The sequence below is a fragment of the Neoarius graeffei genome, chromosome 14 (genome assembly GCF_027579695.1).
Source record: "Neoarius graeffei isolate fNeoGra1 chromosome 14, fNeoGra1.pri, whole genome shotgun sequence".
Classification (NCBI taxonomy): Eukaryota; Metazoa; Chordata; class Actinopteri; order Siluriformes; family Ariidae; genus Neoarius; species Neoarius graeffei.
In genome coordinates this window covers 17,098,058-17,118,056 of record NC_083582.1, presented here as the reverse complement: position 1 = coordinate 17,118,056, position 19,999 = coordinate 17,098,058, and the positions used below count along the sequence as shown (strand labels likewise).

Below are 19,999 nucleotides of genomic sequence, written 5' to 3'. Positions count from 1 at the left end.
TTTGTTTACCTGAATGTCTCCTCCTAGTTCAGTTTCCTGTATGTTCTGTGTCAGATTGCCATGTCCTTCTCCTTGTGTGATACTTAGAGTATGTTCTGATTTTATCTGTTTTTCAGTTGAATTCAAGTCTGTCTGCTGGTTTGCCTGCCCAGTGAAGTTTGGAATATTGGACTTCCCTTCTCCTTGAAAACTTTTCTTTTTTGGGATTTTAATTGTCTTTTACTGTGGACTTACCTATTTTTTTGGATTTTTGGACTGCCCCGCCTTTTCTGCAGTTTCTGGACTTATCTTTTCTGGTGTTTTGAAGTTAATGCATTTGTGAAAGTTATTGTGTGTGTGTGTGTGTGTGTGTGTGTGTTACTATGTGGAATTCCTGCTTTTGAATTTTTGGACTGCCCAGCCTTTTCTGGACTGCTCTTTTCTGGTTTTTTGAAGTTAATGCACCTGTGTGTGTTACTATGTAGAATTACTGCTTTTGAATTTTTGGACTGCCCAGCCTTTTCTGGACTGCTCTTTTCTGGTGTTTTGAAGTTAATGCGTGTGTGTGTGTGACTATGTGGAATTACTGCTTTTGAATTTTTGGCCCAGCCTTTTCTGGAGTTTCTGGACTGCTCTTTTTGTTAGACTTTTGGAGTGTGTGTGTGCGTGCAATTGAGAGAGAGAGAGAGAGTGTGTGTGTGTGTGTGTGTGTGTGTGTGTGTGGTTGAGAGAATGTGTTTGTGTGTGAGAGAGAGAGAGAGAGTCTTGTGAAGTTCTATTTTGGACAACCCATTATTGAAACTGAGTGTTTCCTCATTTGTTGGATTTACTGTTTATTCTCCAGTACAAATAAAAAACAACTCAATTAAGCTTGATCTGCTATTGGGGTTCCTTGTTTATTGGCCGCCCCTTCTGTTTTGACTTGATAGATCTCGGCACACCATCAACTTCAAAAGTAGATCTTGGTTGAAAAAAAGGTTGGGCACCCCTGTATTAAGGTATGCTACAACATATTAGGCTGCAACTTAACACACATACCATGCCAAGTATTTGACTAAAATAAACAGGATACCATATTGTTGTCTATTCTGCCAGCAACAATACTACTACTACTAGCAGACTATAGATATTGTTGGGCAATTCAGATAAAAGCACTAAATACCTGTTTGCGTCTCGGTGTAAAAGAAATGAACTGTGTACACGCTGACTTCTTAGTCAAGAGGTCCAATTTGTCCTGATGTATGTGACACACTGCAACATGGTTCAGCCTCTGCTGTGTCATAGTTGTGCATAACCAAGTCTTTAATCGTCTAAGAGCACTAAAGCTCCTGTCTGACTCAGAGGACGAGACTGGTACCACAAGGAGTAACCTCAAAGTTTCAATTTCAGTGAATAAGCTTCGCACCTCTAATGGCAAACCTTTGAGAATGTTTGTAGCCTCTCCACAGGAACTGTACATGTAATTATGTTTGAACATGGGTAGCTGGATTTCCAGCAGCTGGGCATTAATTTCTGGATAGTCATGAACCACCGGGTCAATATTTCCAGAAAGCAAGGTGTTCTCCAGCTTTTGCAGGGTAAGACCACCACCCTGCTGGAAACGTTCTGTGAACTGTGTGTGAATGGTGTCAAGTAGCTTATAAAACTCAACTCTAGTATTCCATAGGAGTTTTAGGACTGAAACCACTTGATTCTCCACTATAGCGCTTGGGTGGTTGTCGAACTCTTGGCATTGTTATAGGTTCTAAGTCTAAAGAATTCACAACTGTAGATGCCTTCTCAAAAAGGCTTCGGAAGGCCTCATCACTTCTCTTGCCATTGAGAGTAGACTGAACCTTACAAACAGCAGCCTGCATACCAGAAACAGTCTGTGTCCTTCTCTGAAGAGAACTGTTGAGACACTCTAGCTCTCCAATAACTGCTTGTGCCATCACAAGACCAAGTACAGTACTGCCTCTCAAACTGCTGAAACAGACCATTTGCAGTGGCTGCAGTGGGAGAGTCAGTCCCTGCCATTTCCTCTAAGGCAGTGAGGATAGAATCATACTGTGTTAAAACGGGACGGACGGCACCATGTCTAACAGTCCACCTAGTTTCACACAGTGGTTTCAGGGCACTTGGGGTTCCATGGTCAGATATCGCTATCTGATGAAACATCTGTTTGAATTTGCCGGACTGTCCACACAAAACTCCTAATTGATGAACCCAATCAAGGGCATCTTGCAGAACTCTAGAAGCTGTGCATGCCTTCTGTACTATCAAATTCACACAGTGTGCTCCACAGTGCACATATAAAACTAGTGGCTGTTTCTCCCTAATAAGAGCCTGTGTACCAGAATATTTGCCAGACATATTCGCTGCGCCATCGTATGTCTGCCCACGCAGTGCTGACAATGGCAAATTTAGTCTGCAAAGTACATCTAATGCTACTTTTGCAAGATACTCTCCTGTTGTTTCAGGCACTGAATACATCCCAATAAATTCCTCATGAGGATTTAAGTCATGATCCACATAACGAAGACATACAGATTCTTGTTCTTGACCTGATATGTCTTGTCCCATCAACAATCAAGGCAAACTGTGTGACTGGGAGGCATCGAATAGTGTCAGCTATTCCCTCTTATAATGTTATAATATACTAGGCTCATTATGCCTAGTATTTCGTTCTGAATGAGAGGACTTGTGTAATCCTGCTTGTGTGTCTCTAACCACTCCTGAAAAGCAGGGTCATCTTCTGCCTTGTCTTTAAGATGTTGGGATAATTACCCTTCTCTTCCACATGACCTCGTAGAGCTAAACCTTGCCGAGCTAAATATTTGATGGAGCCTACAATCTTCAACAATCCATACCTTGCTTCCTCCTGTTGTCTGGCAACAGCTGAAGAAAGCTGTGAAGCTACAGTGTTCCCTTCTTGTGCATAGATGTTCATGGCATGGATATGCAACTGACTTTTTGCATGTTCTGAGAACCTCTGGATAGCCTTTTTCCAGTTTCTAAAGCCTACACTCACAAAGGCAGGGTCACACTTGCTTGCAAATGTTGACTGATTCAAAAAAAACTTTGGCACAGTGAAAACATATGACCCCTTGTAAGGTGGCACTGTAATGCAACCAAGGAAAAGTTATGAACCATTTCTGTTAAAGACAACACACATTTAGCTCACTTCTGCACTACTATAAACTTAGGATCAGGTTGCACAGGCTTTGTGCAGGTGATAATGTCTGAAACATCAAATCCCTCCCTGTTGCCGGTATTCAACTGGTCCCTGACATGGGGCTCAAGATCCTGTGGTAAACATGACAAGAAAACTTGTCACTCTCTGAAATAATAATCCTATTAAACGAATGTATTGTACACATCAATAACACTATTCACAGCTAAATTATGTTTCCTTGCATTCTCACCTGCTCATTTGCCTGACTGCTGCCCTCATCATGTGCCCCTCTGTGAGGAAACCACACGGACCAAATACAAATCAGTTCAGTGTGTGCTTGCATGCACAATTTAGTTTTTTAAGGTCTGTTACCTGGTCATCTGTGCCTCCTGCGCTGCCCGTCTCTGTGCTCTCCCGCCCTCTCTTTGATCACCTGACCCTCCGCTGCCTCCTATTCTCTCTCTCTCTCTCTCTCTCTCCAACTGCTGCAATTCCTCCGTCACCTCCTCCTCTCTCGCTCAACTGCCACACCTCCTCTGTCGCCTCCTTCTCTCTCTGGCCACCTGTCTCTCCCTCATCACCTGTACCTCCTTGGCCATTTCCCTCTCTTTCCCTCTTCTCCTGATATATAAAAAAAATCTCAGTTAATGTTCAAATGGTTTGAGAGAGGGGGTATATCCGCATCAGTTTTGGAGAATGCATGTTCCCTCACAAAAAAGTTGGAAAGCATTTTAATGACCTTTTGCCATCTTACTAGCATATTAAGATTGCTACAAAAAAAAAATTTTAATGTTGTTTCAGTGTTTCCCACAATTTTACTGTCGTACTGTAATACTCAGCCTACATTCTTTTTGCAATGTTATACTTTAGGTATTTCATTTTCCTGGTTATAATGCTCACATGAATTTATCTGGATTTGAAATATTTGTCTAACCCATATTAGACTCATTTTATTATTTCAAGATTTTATTGTGTCAAGAGAGGAGTTTTCTTAGGCCCTGTCCACATGGCAACGGATTCAGGTGACTCCGATACAATTGCTTATCGTTTAGGCCTGGTGTCCACACGGCACCGGCGTTTTGGGTGCCCAAAACGCAATCTTTTTGAGAACGGGTTCCAGAGTGGAAAGATCTGGCAACGTTGCCGTTGTGAAGTCGTCTGGATGAGTAGAACGGATTTGTTTACGATGACGTCACAACCACATGACTGTGAGTGCTTCACGCCGGGTAGAAGTGTAACGAACTCGATGCGAGTTGTCAACAAATCCTATAACTTGGTTCATGAAACGCGCTTACAAAATATTTTCACTGTGAATATTTATTGTGTAATGGTGCAAAGTGAGAGAGAGAGAGAAAGAGAGAGACACTCTGCCCTTAGGGCAGAGTCAATCCCGCCAGCAAAAATAGGGAAAAAAAAGGAGCGATCTCACCTCTTCAGATGTTGGTTTAAGTCCGACAATACATTCCTCAAAAAGGGCGTAGAAGAGCAAATTAATCCATCAACGTGTAGCATTCAATTTATTCCGGACCATTAAAGACACCGCCTTCCGCGTAGAATCATAAGTCATCCTCGCCACCATATTGGATAGGTCAAAGCGGAGAATAAAGATTCATGTGCTGCGTTTAACTGTACCAACAGGTTTACCGTCCAAACGAGATCACATGGGATTACCTTTCACAGGTGAGAAACAACAAATTAATCCATCAACATGTAGCATTCAATTTATTCCGGACCATTAAAGACGCCGCCTTCCGCGTAGAATCATACATCATCCTCGCCGCCATATTGGATAGGTCAAAGCGGAGAATAAAGATTAGCTGCGTTTAACTGTACCAACAGGTTTGCCGTCCAAACGAGATCACATGGGATTACCTTTCACAGGTGAGACTGGACAAATACTTTTCATTGTATTTGGTCATTATAATGTAATTTTACGAACAGATTTTCCTGACTTTGTGGCTAATATGAAGTCATGCGCATGCGTCCTTACTTCTTCTATTGTTCTGGTGTCTCCGAAGGGACCATCTTACAGCGCCCCTAGAGGTGTGGCATGTGTATTGCATCATTTTCAGCAAGCGTTGCGTTGCCATATGGACCTGATATTTTACTGATCGTTGCCCATTTGGACACGATATATTTTTAAATAACATCTCGTTGCCGTTGTCGTGTGGATGTAGCCTTAGTGACCACTTTAATGCTGTGATTGTAGATAATTAACAAGCTAAATGTCAGACATACTAGTTAACAGTGACTTGGTGTGGAAGATACCAGTAAATAGGGCAAACACTTCCTTTCCTTTACATTAGATTTTTTTTTTTTACGCCCATTGTTTTACATTAAATCTTTCAGATTTTTTGCATAAACTATTGAACAACTAACCAGATGTTTCTGGTAATCCTCAACACACCGTTTTGGTCATAGACTGCATCCTTGTCTTTTGTACCTTGGAGCTAGCCTACTCACATGCACCGTCATTCACCGTGTGTCTGTGTGTGACACAGGCGCGTGCGTTCAAAATGAGTGGAGTAATCTCTGAACTAGCCCTCAGCAGCAATGAACGGATAGCATCTAAGTAAATTATGCCAATCTCCCCAAAACGTTTGACTATATTGGAGCAAACAGCAACTTAAGTTACAATTCAAAACTGACATTGGTCCAGTAGATCCCCTGGCACCCTCTGGCTTTACCTCACAGGACACTGGCAATCGAACAACTAGCTAGCCAACTCCAGTCAACAAATCATCAGCTAACTTAACAATATTGTTATTTACCTCCTTTTGGTCAGGATTTTCTCTTTTTATTTGGGGTTGGTGTCGACCAACAATGAAAAAGGCAGCCAGACAACAATTTAAGTGCTCTTTTCATCTTACCATATTCAGTTAGCATGAGCCTGCCACTACTTTCTCCAACAATTCATACAGGACTGTGTAAAATGGTGAATCGGTAGAGAAAGCGGGTTGGGTAATACCAAGTATTCGGTGGGGGGGGGGGTTACATTACCAGATGATTAAACATGCTACTATTTTGCTGGCAAATCAAATGAATAGAGAAAATAAACAAGTTATTCATGCAAGATATTTCATATTTTTATTAATCTGAATGATGCAATTATATTGGGGGTGGGTATATTGGCTGGATCTGATTTTTGCGGGGGTCATAACCCCCGTAACCCCCATGCAAATTACGCGCCAGGTAGGAAATGTTCTGAGCCCTGTGTTGCAAGGTCCTAATGACCCCCAATTTGTGTTCCAGTGGGTGGTGTGAGTAGGTACTGGTCTGTGTGTGGGGGGGTTCCCGGTAGACCTCGATGCTAAGGCTTCTGTCTTGTCTAATGTGTACATCACAATCCAAGAAGGCTAGATGACGTCCTCCCGGGTGAAATTGATGTTGATATCCACTGCACTGATGTGCTTAGAGAAGGCTTCCACCTCATGGGTTTTGATTTTAACCCAGGTGTCATCTACATATCTGAACCAGTGGCTGGGAGCAACTCTTGAAAAAGTGGTCAAAGTTTTATGTTCCACTTCCTCCATGTATAGATTGGCCACAATAGGGGACACCGGTGGGCCCATGGTGCATCCATGCTTCTGTCTGTAGAAACTTTCATTAAGCTGGAAATAGGTGGTGGTCAGGAAGAGGTCAAGCAGGATGCAAATCTGGTCCGTTCTATCCAGTAAGGTGCTGTCTTGAAGGAGTCATTTTCTAACAGATTCGACTGCTTCAGTGGTGGGAATGCAGGTGAATAAAGGAGTGACATCGTAGGAAACCATGGTTTCATCTGAGTCTAGTTTGAGGTCTGCAACTTTAGTAGCAAAATCTTGGGAGTTTTTGACATGATGTGGCATGTTTCCAACAAGAGCAGCCAGGATTGTGGCTAGGTGTTTGGCAATGTTATAGGTGACAGAGTTTATACTGCTAATGGTAGGTCTGAGTGGAGCTCCTTCCTTGTGAATCTTGGGGAGTCCATATATGAGAGGAACGGCTTCCCCAGGGTACAATCTGTAGTACAGAAATCGGTTGATGGCTTGGTCCTTTTCTAGTTGTTGCAAGCGGCTAACAACTTTCTTTTTGTAACAACTGGTGGGGTCCCGCCTCAAGGTTTCATAGGTGGTTGTGTTGCTGAGGAGACTGGTCATCTTTGAGTGGTAGTCCACTGTGTTTAACACCACTGTGCATCTCCCTTTGTCAGCAGGAAAGATGGTGATGTTCCAGTCTCTTTGAAGCAATCTAAGAGCCCTCCTTTCTTGGCTGGTGAGGTTGGAGGGGGGTGCTTTCACACTGGACAGAACAGCTGATATCTTCAGTCCAAGATGTTCTGCCTCTGTGTTGGTCAGATTGTTGTTTCTGATGGCTGACACCAACAGGATGTCTCAACGACACCTTAGGATTGCTTTTCATCCATGAGAGGATAAATACCAGATACTCCCCATTAGTCCCTATTAGTCAGACAGAACTGAAGAAGCCTTTCGGATGAGAGGTGAAACATCTTCAAGAATCTTCAAGCAAGTCCAGTTGCTCTCTTATCATTCACGGTGTAGTGGTTAGCACTGTCGCCTCACAGCAAGAAGGTTCTGGGTTTGAACCCAGGGGCCAACAGGGGCCTTTCTGGGTGGAGTTTGCATGTTCTCCCAGTGTCTGCATGGGTTTCTTCCGGGTGCTGTGGTTTCCTCCCACAGTCCAAAGACATGCAGGTTAAGCTAACTGGTGGCTCTAAATTGACCATAGGTGTGAATGGTTGTTTGTCTCTATTGGCCCTTTTCCACTACCCTTTTTCAGCTCACTTCAGCTCGCTTCAGCCCGACACGGCTCATGTTTCGACTACCAAAAACCAGCACGACTCAGCTCGCTTCAGCCCTTCTTAGCCCCTAAAACTGGCACCGTTTTGGAGTAGGGCTGAAGCGAGCCAAAGCAAGCCGAGTGAGGTTGGGGGCGTGAGCAGACACTCCCCTGTGCACTGATTGGTGAGGAGGAGTGTCCTCACATGCCCACACACGCCCCGCGAGCGCGCTGGGATCTGTAAACACCGCAAACCCGGAAGAAGAATTACGAATTACGAGAATTTCTGAAGCCTTATGTGCCTCGCCTCATCTATACACTCTTGCCAGTATCTGTCCGCGTTGTCAGTGACAACAAGCCACAGCACCAAGACCAGCAACACTAACGACTCCATGTCCTCCATGTTTATTGTTTACTATTCGGGTCGTGAGACTACCGCTTAAAAGCTCACTGATGTCACTGTTTGCGCTGCTTAACGGCATCACCTGACGTCCACCCACTTTCGCTAACTCCACCCAATGTGTCCACCCACTTCCAGCCAGCACGGTTCAGCGCAGTTGTAGTCGAAATGCAACTCCAACAGCCCCGCTCAGCCCGACTCAGCACGGCACGGCTCAGCCCGACTCAGCCGCGTTTGTAGTGGAAAAGCGGCATATGTGTCAGCCCTGCAAGGATCTGGTGACTTGTCCAGTGTGTACCCCGCCTCTCACCCATAGTCAGCTGGGATAGGCTCCAGCTTGCTGGCAACCTTGCACAGGATAAGCAGTTACGGATAATGGATGGATGGCATGTTCTTTGGGATGCACCCAAAATCATTAAATGATGGTGTTTATGGTGAATTGAGTCTTGAGTGAGTGGCTTGAGACATGCCCACAGTGGACCGGTGCTAGTGGTTATGTAGCCTATATAGTGAATAAGGTGTGTGGATTGGGACACACCCACCATGGCCCGATGATGGTGTCCATGTGTCCCATATAGTGAACAGGCTGTTTATGTGGCCTATGTTGTGAATATTTTGTGTGGATCGGGACACATGCACAGACAGAGAATCACTGACAATCACTCACTCCGTTCCCAATGTTAGTGTACTCGATCGGGAGTAGAGAGCCAATGTTAGATTAGACACTGCAGTTTGGATGTTTTTTCAGGTTGTGTAACATCAACAGACGGCAGCAATCACTGTTTAACTCAAGTGTGTTTGGCATCAAGCCATGTGATGAGTCACTCACACACACACACACCAAAGTGCTCATATAAGGAGTTGAAATTCTTGTCTGTAGGACTTGACCATATTTAGAGCTGCACACACTGCTGGCATCTCTCTCACACACACACACACACACACACAGAGAGAGAGTAAAGAAGGCGGATTCAGTCCCAATCTAATCCAGATGTGTGTGGTTCAAGACTCACCGTGCTTAGTAAGCATTTTTCCTGTTTTTCCTGTCTCTCTCAACCAGGGCCGCTGACAGCTTTGGCTGGGCCCGGGACAAAATGCTCTGAATGGGGCCCCCCCCCGAACGCCATTAAATGTATTCCGTTACGCCCCAAGCCTGCATGTGACAGCCCCCGCAATGCCTTCCTAAACTCGTGGATAGTCTACTATAATCACGCGATTGGGGTGCTCTTGAAGGAGCAGCGATGGATGGGGGATTTCGGGCAGGGCTGGGGGCGAACATAGTATACTGTGCGTGCGTACTGTCCAGTGTGAAAAGCAGAGAAGAACACACCGCTCGAGAAACGGCGGGATATGATTGCGGGCTAATGTGAATATTCTTAGCTTCAATCAGATATATGAAACACAATGTTATTAAGCCGTTGTGGTTGTGAAATGATTCAATGCCCTGTGCGTTTGATATGGTGTTCAGTGTGACTTTCTCTCCCCTCATTTGTAACATGAATTGCGTGCCCCGCGTGCCTTGGTTGGGGTTACTTTATGGGGCTGGAAAAAGTTGGCTGTGTCTTACCTGGCTCAGCTGCCCCACTGCCTTTGCTAGTACCTGCTGCATCATCCGAATCTTTTTTAAAATATTTATGCAGTCAGCCCCTGAGTCTCTTGGTTTCTTCCTCTCTTTTTCTCTTTTCTTTTCTGTGCTCCTGACTTGTGCATGTTAGCAAATGGCACGCACGCTGATTGTCGAAGCGCTATGATCGAACGATGTCATTTTTTTTCCCCCTTAATCAAAGAGTCAGACCAAACCATTTTTGCATTAGGGGTGGTAGGGGGTTCTTGACGCCTTTTTCAAAGACAATAAAGGCAAAAGATCTAGAAATCATTTATTGAATGCAAATATAGCACATTTCTCCCCCAAATCAACACATTTTGAAATAGGGCTGCACGATTATCGAAAAAATGATAATCACGATTATCTTGATTAAAATTGTAATCACGATTATTCTTGATGTTAGGGAAATCACTTAAATTTTATTTCACTATATTCAAACAAACAATATGAACAACTTTCAGTGCAGAATGAAATTTAAAAAAGAGAAATTCTGATTTCCAAATGACAAATAAATGAAATTTATCCAAGAAATTACCAAAGGATGAAGGAACTGAAAACTCAATTGCAACAATTACATAGCATTATACTGAGGCCTACAAGTTTTTAGCTAGAAAGACCAGCCTATCAACATGCTCTGGCTTTAAACATGAGCGAAGGCAGGTCACAACATTGCCTCCAGTGCTAAATACGCTCAATCTGTTACCTACTCTCACACTATCACCCCTTGAAGAAGATACCACCAGTGTTGCCAGACACTGCCGACGTTTTCCAGCCCAAAATATGTTCAAATCCGCCAAAATGCACTTAAAACCGCCCAATCTGGCAACACTGGATACCGCTGCACTGAAGCTCTGCGCACTTGGCTTGCTTGCTTATTTAGGCGGAGTAATGAAACCTTACATGCGTTGGTTCGCCCCTAATGGTTTGGCGGAGTACTGGTCAAAAAGTGCTTGATCAGATATGCAGCAGAGCTCGCATTTTAAATGGAAATAAATCGCGATTTTCATTTAATTTAATCGTGGCAGCCAAAATCGCGATTTTCGATTAAATTCGATTAATAGTGCAGCCCTATTTTGAAATGAAATAAAATAATCGCAACTTCATGAGAGCCCAGTTCTGGGCCCTCCCCATTCCTGGGCCCGGGACAACATACCCGTTTGTCCCCCCCTGTCGGCGGGCCTGCTCTCAACACACACAGTAATGTTTCCACTCTTAAACACTGACGTGACCTCATCACCATGTGGCTGTAAAACCCCAACTTCTGCATTGTGTGTGTGTGAGAGAGAGAGAGAGAGAGGCGCCATGTTGGTTGCCTCAGAAGAGCGCACAGGCGATGTGGTGGGTCCCTCCGCCCTCCCCGTTCACCACCACACACACAGCTCAAGCTGTAATTACCACATACAAAGGCTGTGTTCCAAATCACTCTCGACTGAACCTTCAAGCATTACATAGGGTATAAAAAAAAAGCTTCTTCCTTCTAGGTAGTGCACAACATAGGGTATGAAATGACATATGTGCACTAACATAGCTAGTAGCATACATAGTGCACTAAGTACAGTGTAGGGGCCCTTGTTAGTGCACTTTTACAGGGAGTAAGAAGCAGAATCATAAACAGTACCCTATTTCACATATTGTGCTCTACAGAGGATGTAAAAACTATTACCATATACCCTATATAGTGCACTTCTAAATATACAAAGGCTCCCTTATGGTAGATTTAGGGCACTATGTAGTGTGTATACCAGTGTTAGTACAGCCACATATACCTCTGCACCAAGCATATGCACTTTGTTCGTGCACTGACTGAGGAGGGAGGTGAATCCCAAAACTGGCACTATAATGCAATATGCATGACCTGATTCACGCCCTGCATAGTGCACTTGTTTTGAGATACTAGTGGAAATCTTGTTCAAGCGCATGTCCAAAAATCACAACCTGTTCACTACACAGTGCACTTATAGTCATCTCTGGGAGCAAATACAGAAAAACTCCACAATGCACCACAATAGGTAGTGTCTATATAAAAATAAAAAATACCAAAGTGGGGCATGTACTGAATAAGGTGTGTGGTTTGTGACAAGCCCATACTGGGCTGATAATCATGGTGAGATTTATGTTGCCTTTAAAGGGTAAAGAGAGCATGGTTTGGGACACGTCCATCATAGAACTGTATAAAACAGTGAGCCATTTGGGACAGGATGATGGCTTTTACAACCTACACAAAACTTCCCCTACATCACATCTAGTGCACTGCATATGGAATAGGAGGTGTGCACGTGCACAACACACTGTACAGTGAACTGAAGTCTGCTAAAGTTTGCCTGGGTCCCAGGGCACTCGTGCGCGCGCCTGGTCAGTACGGGGCACGCGCACCGCGTCTATCCGGTTTGTATGGGATAGAAGTGAGAAATGAGACACGACCGGGATTCATAAATTATCTTATTATTGTTTTTTCATCTCTCTCTCTCTCTCTTCACTCCTCCCTCCTTCTTCCTCATCATTCTGGATGCCAACCAGACTGCGCTAAACAGATAGATAGTACATACCCAAATCATCCATCTTCACTCCTTCGAGTCAAAGAACGGCGCTGATATACAGGATTTCGTTTGAACGCTCGTGAACTTGCCCGTTATTCCTAACGGCCCGCGCGTAACTCCTCAAGCTTGGACCGCTATTCCCAGACGGTGCGCGAGGGTGCTATGAACAAAATGGGCGTGCCCTTTCCCCGCCCCCTTTTCCTGCTGCATAGGCTCCAGAATACGGCTGTGTTCTAATATTCATACGTGTACACTAACCTAGTAAGGACACTGGGTTGTGTACAAGTGACATCTCGTTTTTATTGGGATATTTTACTTTAAACAAAATTAAAAACATATCATAAGGGTCAAAGTGTGTAAATATAAACCGTACCTTACCGAAATTCACGTTTTTAATTCAAATAAATCTATAAATACAAACATTTCCGGCTTCTATGGTCCCTTTGTGGAACCTTATCCATGAATTCGCTGCACGAGCTGCTAATCGCTCTACAAAACCCAGATTGGAGAGTCGCCACGAAAAGAAGGCGTGGCCTACAAATCTGTGGTTCCGCCCTCTATCTGGGTCCGTCATGGCGCACATTCCAAGCCCATATTTGGGTTAGAAAAAGTGACTCAGTCACCGCCTGTAAAGCAGACAAGAAATAGTAATGTTTTATTCGAGAACTGTGGACTTCAGCTTCAAAAGAAAAATACACATCACTACATCATCAACTAGAATGGAAAACTAACTGAATTAAAATGCAGCTGCAGGAAAAGGGTTTCACTCACTGACATCACACAATGATGGAATTAAAGATCAGGGCCCTGTACTACGAACGGAGGTTAACCTACCCAGAAGTAACCCAGGGTTCCCCCGCTAAACCGGGGTTGACAAAACCTGGTTATCTTGTTTGGGGTTAAACGGTACTACGACGCCAGTTATGAAGTTGATTTGTTGAACCTGGTTTAACCTAATCTAGGCCGGCAGCCGGGAAAGCCTATCATGCACCCCCCCCACACAACAATTTGCCACATGGTTTTTATCAACCCTTGGCATGTCTTGATCATGTTTGTGTGTGGTAACAGAAAAATTACTCCTTCCCAGTAGCAACTTTTATGTGATTTTTGAATGACCCTAAAAATTACGGGTTTTTTTCTTTGTTGCGAATACTGCAGATATGCCCAGTTTATTAAGCTACTATTGTACCCAGAAAACATGTAATTTATGGTTGGTATATATCAAATAAATGTTTAGCACCACAACAATACATTGATTTTAATTATATTGCACAGACTTAATAAAACAATTATTATCAACACAGGTTTCATGGTCCCCATGCAAATCTTTGCATGCAAACATATTCTCTCTTATTTGTTTTACATTTAACATACCAGAATCACATCTATTATTCCAGAAGTTCAGAAGACCAAATGTTCCATAAACTAATGAGAAAATAAAAGTGCATGTTCGTTAAGACTTTAATTTTCAGAAAAACCGAAAGCAGTGAACATCAACATGATTGTGCTGTCAACTAACATTGATCAGTTAAGTCAATGATTATATTTTATTTAAGAATTTGTTACTAATATGTTCATGGTGAATATTATGTTTTATCTATTTAAGATTAAATGCTAATTTAATATGATTTTTCAGTCATATTTGTCTTATTATACAATTTAATCAATTTAGTTCCATATTCTGATTACTTTCAGGTGTGTCAGCTGTCTTGAGTTGAGAACATTGTGATGGATTCACCTGGGCAATCTGGTCCAGCTGCAAAGAAGAAAAAAGGTGATGGCACATCTCCTGATCCATATTGTGTTGTTCATTTTCGTGATATATCCCATGGTGCATTCAAGTCATTCAAGGATGACAAGAATTCATCTTCCAAATTTGAGAGGCTCCAGGAAATAAAGATACGTCGCCAGGCAGAAAGTGTGACATCTCCTTATCGGATGCAAGAACAATGCAATCTTCTGCCTGCCATTCAAAATGACGATCACGGCTACCACTGGAACTGTTATAAAAGATTTACAGGTAACCTTCTCAGATGACTTGAATGCACCATGGCATATATCACGAAAATGAACAACACAATATGGATCAGGAGATGTGCCATCACCTTTTTTCTTCTTTGCAGCTGGACCAGATTGCCCAGGTGAATCCATCACAATGTTCTCAACTCAAGACAGCTGACACACCTGAAAGTAATCAGAATATGGAACTAAATTGATTAAATTGTATAATAAGACAAATATGACTGAAAAATCATATTAAATTAGCATTTAATCTTAAATAGATAAAACATAATATTCACCATGAACATATTAGTAACACATTATTAAATAAAATATAATCATTGACTTAACTGATCAATGTTAGTTGACAGCACAAACATGTTGATGTTCACTACTTTCGGTTTTTCTGAAAATTAAAGTCTTAACGAACATGCACTTTTATTTTCTCATTAGTTTATGGAACATTTGGTCTTCTGAACTTCTGGAATAATAGATGTGATTCTGGTATGTTAAATGTAAAACAAATAAGAGAGAATATGTTTGCATGCAAAGATTTGCATGGGGACCATGAAACCTGTGTTGATAATAATTGTTTTATTAAGTCTGTGCAATATAATTAAAATCAATGTATTGTTGTGGTGCTAAACATTTATTTGATATATACCAACCATAAATTACATGTTTTCTGGGTACAATAGTAGCTTAATAAACTGGGCATATCTGCAGTATTCTCAACAAAGAAAAAAAACGTAATTTTTAGGGTCATTCAAAAATCACATAAAAGTCGCTACTGGGAAGGAGTAATTTTTCTGTTACCACACACAAACATGATCAAGACATGCCAAGGGTTGATAAAAACCATGTGGCAAATTGTTGTGGGGGGGTGCATGGTAGGCTATCCGGGCTGCCGGCCTAATCAGGGTTAATGCGCGTTCACGTTAAAGGGGAGGTTATCAGCGCAAATCACCACTGTTCACAATGGCACGGTCGCCGTACTTCACGGAGGAAGAATGCGCTGTCATAATGCAAAGCTACGAGGAGTTCAAAACAACATTAAGAGCAAAATCTAACACAGCGGCTGCCAATAAGGAGCGGCAAGCATGTTGGCAACGAATTGCCGATCGGGTAAATGCGCAAGTACATTCTCCCTTCTACCACGGGCGCAGATAGAGGGGGGGACGGGGGGGATTCGTCTCACCCAGATTTAAATTCACCTCGTTCGGTCCCCCCCACTTATAGGGAGGAAAAAACGTCTATGCTGGGGGCGTCGTGGCTCAGGTGGTTAAGGCGCCATACCATGAATGCGGGCGACCCGGGTTCGATTCCGGCCCGAGGTCATTTCCCGATCCCTTCCCGTCTCTCTCCCGCTCATTTCCTGTCTCTACACTGTCCTATCCAATAAAGGTGCAAAAAGCCCAAAAAAATATCTTTAAAAAAAAAAAAAAACGTCTATGCTGTCTTTCTTTGCATAAGGCAAACCTCACGGAAAAATCAAAAGACTAATTACCATTCGGTTTATTGAGGTGCACAGCAGTATAGTTGCAACTGCGCAGACTGCACAGGTTGCGAGCTCGAGCTTGGTTGCTATGGTTACCCACAACGACTTTGACAGGTATCGGGGACAGCGCCTCCTAGTTCAGGACCCCAACACGGCATGATGAAGGGTGCCAAAAGGCAGAAAACGATTGCATCGTTTAAAAAAAAACAAAAAACGACTGTAAGTAAACTGTGCCTTACTTTATCATATCACCTTGCAACTTTTTGATACTCTGTTCAAAGTAATGTCGTAGTGAAAGTAAAATCGTACGGAGTAGAGATGCCTTTCTGGTAGCCTCCTTCTTTCAGTGGTAGCCTGTAGATACAGTGCTCAGAAGGCAGTTTTAATGTTTAGTCTGGCGTTCCCTGCCATAATTTCAGCGAGCATATTGTTTCATAAGGAAACTTTGCGAAGAGTTGTTGACTGACTGCCGCTCACGCAACACACAGGCATAGTTAGAAAGTCAGGATGCACTGGTTTACACTTTACACACACACACGCAGCCCAGCCTCTCGCTATCTTTAACAGTTGGAACTTAGCGGTTTTAAAACTAGTTTTGCAATTTCTGTGCGTGATGATAATGTGTAAACTTTGGATTTCCATAGGCTATGTTAAAATGTTATCATTGTCCTGGCCTGCAGGTAGTTCCTGGTGATGGCAGTGAGGGAGGTGAAATAACATGTATACACACAACCGTTCAAAAGTTTGGGGTCACCCAGACAATTTTGTGTTTTCCATGAAAAGTCACACTTTTATTTACCACCATAAGTTGTAAAATGAATAGAAAATATAGTCGACATTTTTCTGGCCATTTTGAGCATTTAATCGACCCCACAAATGTAATGCTCCAGAAACTCAATCTGCTCAAAGGAAGGTCAGTTTTATAGCTTCTCTAAAGAGCTCAACTGTTTTCAGCTGTGCTAACATGATTGTACAAGGGTTTTCTAATCATCCATTAGCCTTCTGAGGCAATGAGCAAACACATTGTACCATTAGAACACTGGAGTGAGAGTTGCTGGAAATGGGCCTCTATACACCTATGGAGATATTGCACCAAAAACCAGACATTTGCAGCTAGAATAGTTATTTACCACATTAGCAATGTATAGAGTGGATTTCTGATTAGTTTAAAGCAGGGGTGTCCAAACTGAGCTGTAAAGGGCCGTGTGGCTGCAGGTTTTCATTCCAGCCATGCAGCAGCACACCTGACTTGGCTTATTCAATCAACTGAACTGTCTTCACACAGTCAAATACTTGCAGCCACACCCACCCTTGATTAAAGGGTGGGTGTGTCAGTTGATTGAATAAGCCAAATGAGGTGTGCTGCTGCATGGCTGGAATGAAAACCTGCAGCCACACGGCCCTTTATGGATCAGTTTGGACACCCCTGGTTTAAAGTGATCTTCATTGAAAAGAACAGTGCTTTCCTTTCAAAAATAAGGACATTTCAAAGTGACCCCAAACTTTTGAACGGTAGTGTGTGTGTATATATATATATATATATATATATATATATATATATATATATATATATATACACACAAAATGGAATCATTTGCTGACAGCTCAGTCCCCCCCAGTTCAAAAATCCTATCTGCGCCCCTGCCTTCTACATGTTCCAGAACAGAAGTATAGGATGAGAGAAAGCTTCATGATCAATCACAAGTCACAGAAAATGGTCCTTCGACGTGGCCCCAGTCATATATAGCTTGTTTAATGTCCGAAAAATCCTGAATAAAATTTGGTATGGTAAATTCATGGAGTAGCCTACTTAAGCTGATATGTGCACAGAGTCACATGAATTAGGATGACTGACTGTTCAGTCCCTTTGACTAAGTTGGTATATGTCCTGTGAACATTTCAGAGGCAACAGCAGTGCCAAACGCACCTGGCAACAGGTGAAAATGAAATATAAAAACATCATTCATAATGGTAAGTGTGTGTGTGTGTCGTTCTTTTTCTGTACTGTGTTTCAGATGAAAAAGCTTTTGCCCAAGGACAAGAAGTAGGCTAAACAGCATTTGCCTTTTATTTATTCAAGTTTTATCTGTTTGCCTAATAGTTCAAATTGTTTTGTATATAGTTTATAATGTTGTTGTGTGATAAAACTACTTTGCACGGACATTTATTTAATTTATTCTATCGTCATTTTGTTTGTTCTATTTTTGTGTATTTTATTTATTTATCTGTTTGTCTAGTTGTATCTATTTTTCTAATAATATATTTTTTGCATTAATTGTTTTTTCCTATTAAAATAATCGTGTGTTCTTGTTATAATTTTATCTATTTATCTGACTGTTTAGTTGTATTTATTTTTGTTACAATTTCAATATTTTTAATATAAGTTTTTTTCTATTAAAATGTTCTTGTGTTATATTTATTGTAGTTGTATCTATTTTATCTCAGACTTAAATATTTTTGTAAAACAAGTGTTTTTCTATAAAATATTCTTGCGTTCTTGATAACTATGTTCTTGAGTGGGTTCTTTTTTTTTTTTACAGAAAAGCCGTTCTGCATGGACATTCATTGAAGCCCTCATTGTTTTTTAATGGTTATTTATGAGCGTTTTGGGGTTACAATAATGTAAGTCTAGGTTGCTTTATATAAAAGGTATGTCCAGAAATATTGTCACTGTCTAAGCAGAGGGATCTGGCTTCTTTAGACGCTGTCTTCTTAAAACTGAATAAATATTTAAAAAGAGCCAAATGAGCCAGTCTTTTGAACGGCTCTTTTCAAAGAACGGATCACAAAGATGCGGATCCCATCAAAGAGCCATAAATCCCATCTCTAATCTGCGCTCCGATATCGCACGGGTCATCCAGGTACGCTGGCATTGTCTCTAGAGGAAATGTCGGTGGAGAGGTGGTGTTTAAAAAGGGTCTGGTTAATCGGAAACCTCGGGTTAACCAAGAACATAACCTGAGATGAGCAGGTTTGAGATGCAGCGTAAGTTGCCATGGCAGCATACCTCGGTTTGAACATAGGCAACTTTCGTAGTATGGGTTAATCAGGAAGTTACGCTGCACGTGATCAAGTTACTCTCGAAGTTACCCTGGTAAGCCAGAAAACCCGCTTCGTAGTACAGGGCCCAGTCTGAAGTGTGCGATTGTTATTATTGTTGTTGTTGTTGTTGTTATAAGAAGAGTAGTCAGTCAGAAAAAAACTCGTTCAGTGAGGAAATCTATGTTTAAGATTTGGATTCAAGTATCAAAATGGTTTGGAGTCATCGTGGCTAGATGTGGTGGGTTCTGCAGCTAATGAAATCAAAACCAACCTTAAAATCAACTCATGACTTTTCATATTTTTATATAATATCAAATATAAGTACACAAATCCCAAAAACATGAAAATATAATTTCCCCCTTCGTTTTCCCTGATTCTCCTTGATCTTTCCGCTGCATTTGACAATGCTGATCACTCCATCCTCCTGTCATCCTTATCAGCTCTAGGGATCTGCGGGACAGCCCTAGACTGGTTTAAGTCCGACCTCTCTGGTCGCTTCTTCCAGGTTACCTGGTCAGGTACTGTATCAGCACCACGCCCACTTACCACCGGTGTCCCCCAAGGTTCAGTCCTTGGTCCGCTTCTCTTCTCCCTCTCCACCCAGTCTCTTGGCCCAATTATCTCTGCCCATGGTCTATCCTACCACTGCTATGCTGATGACACCCAACTGTTTCTCTCTTTTCCTCCTTCTGACACACAGATATCTGCTCGCATCTCTGCTTGCCTGTGTGACGTCCAGAGTTTGATGGACAACCATCACCTGAAGCTCAGCCCAGGCAAGACAGATGTCTGTGAAGGTTCTCAGTCATCCAAGTTATTGTAAGCCATACAATGGTGCTTGAAAGACTGTGAACCCTTTAGAATTTTCTATATTTCTGCATAAATATGACCTAAAACATCATCAGATTAGATGTCTGTGAAGGTTCTCAGTCATCCAAGTTATTGTAAGCCATACAATGGTGCTTGAAAGACTGTGAACCCTTTAGAATTTTCTATATTTCTGCAT

General features: G+C 42.3%; 1 protein-coding gene across 3 annotated transcripts in view; it reads right to left on the bottom strand.

The window, feature by feature from the left end:
• The window catches only part of LOC132898015 (transforming growth factor beta-1-induced transcript 1 protein-like), a 29,418-nt gene extending 16,713 nt beyond the window's left edge, over positions 1 to 12,705 (bottom strand). Inside the window, exon 1 of one of the 3 annotated variants that reach the window (XM_060939363.1) lies at positions 12,462 to 12,705. In XM_060939363.1, the coding sequence (XP_060795346.1) occupies positions 12,462 to 12,474 (13 nt within the window). In that variant the 5' untranslated portion in view covers positions 12,475 to 12,705. Of the gene's footprint in view, positions 1 to 9,322; positions 10,003 to 12,461 lie in introns of those variants that run through there. The other 2 variants (XM_060939364.1, XM_060939362.1) reach the window with 2 other exon arrangements.
• Between the last annotated feature and the right edge of the window lie 7,294 nt (positions 12,706 to 19,999).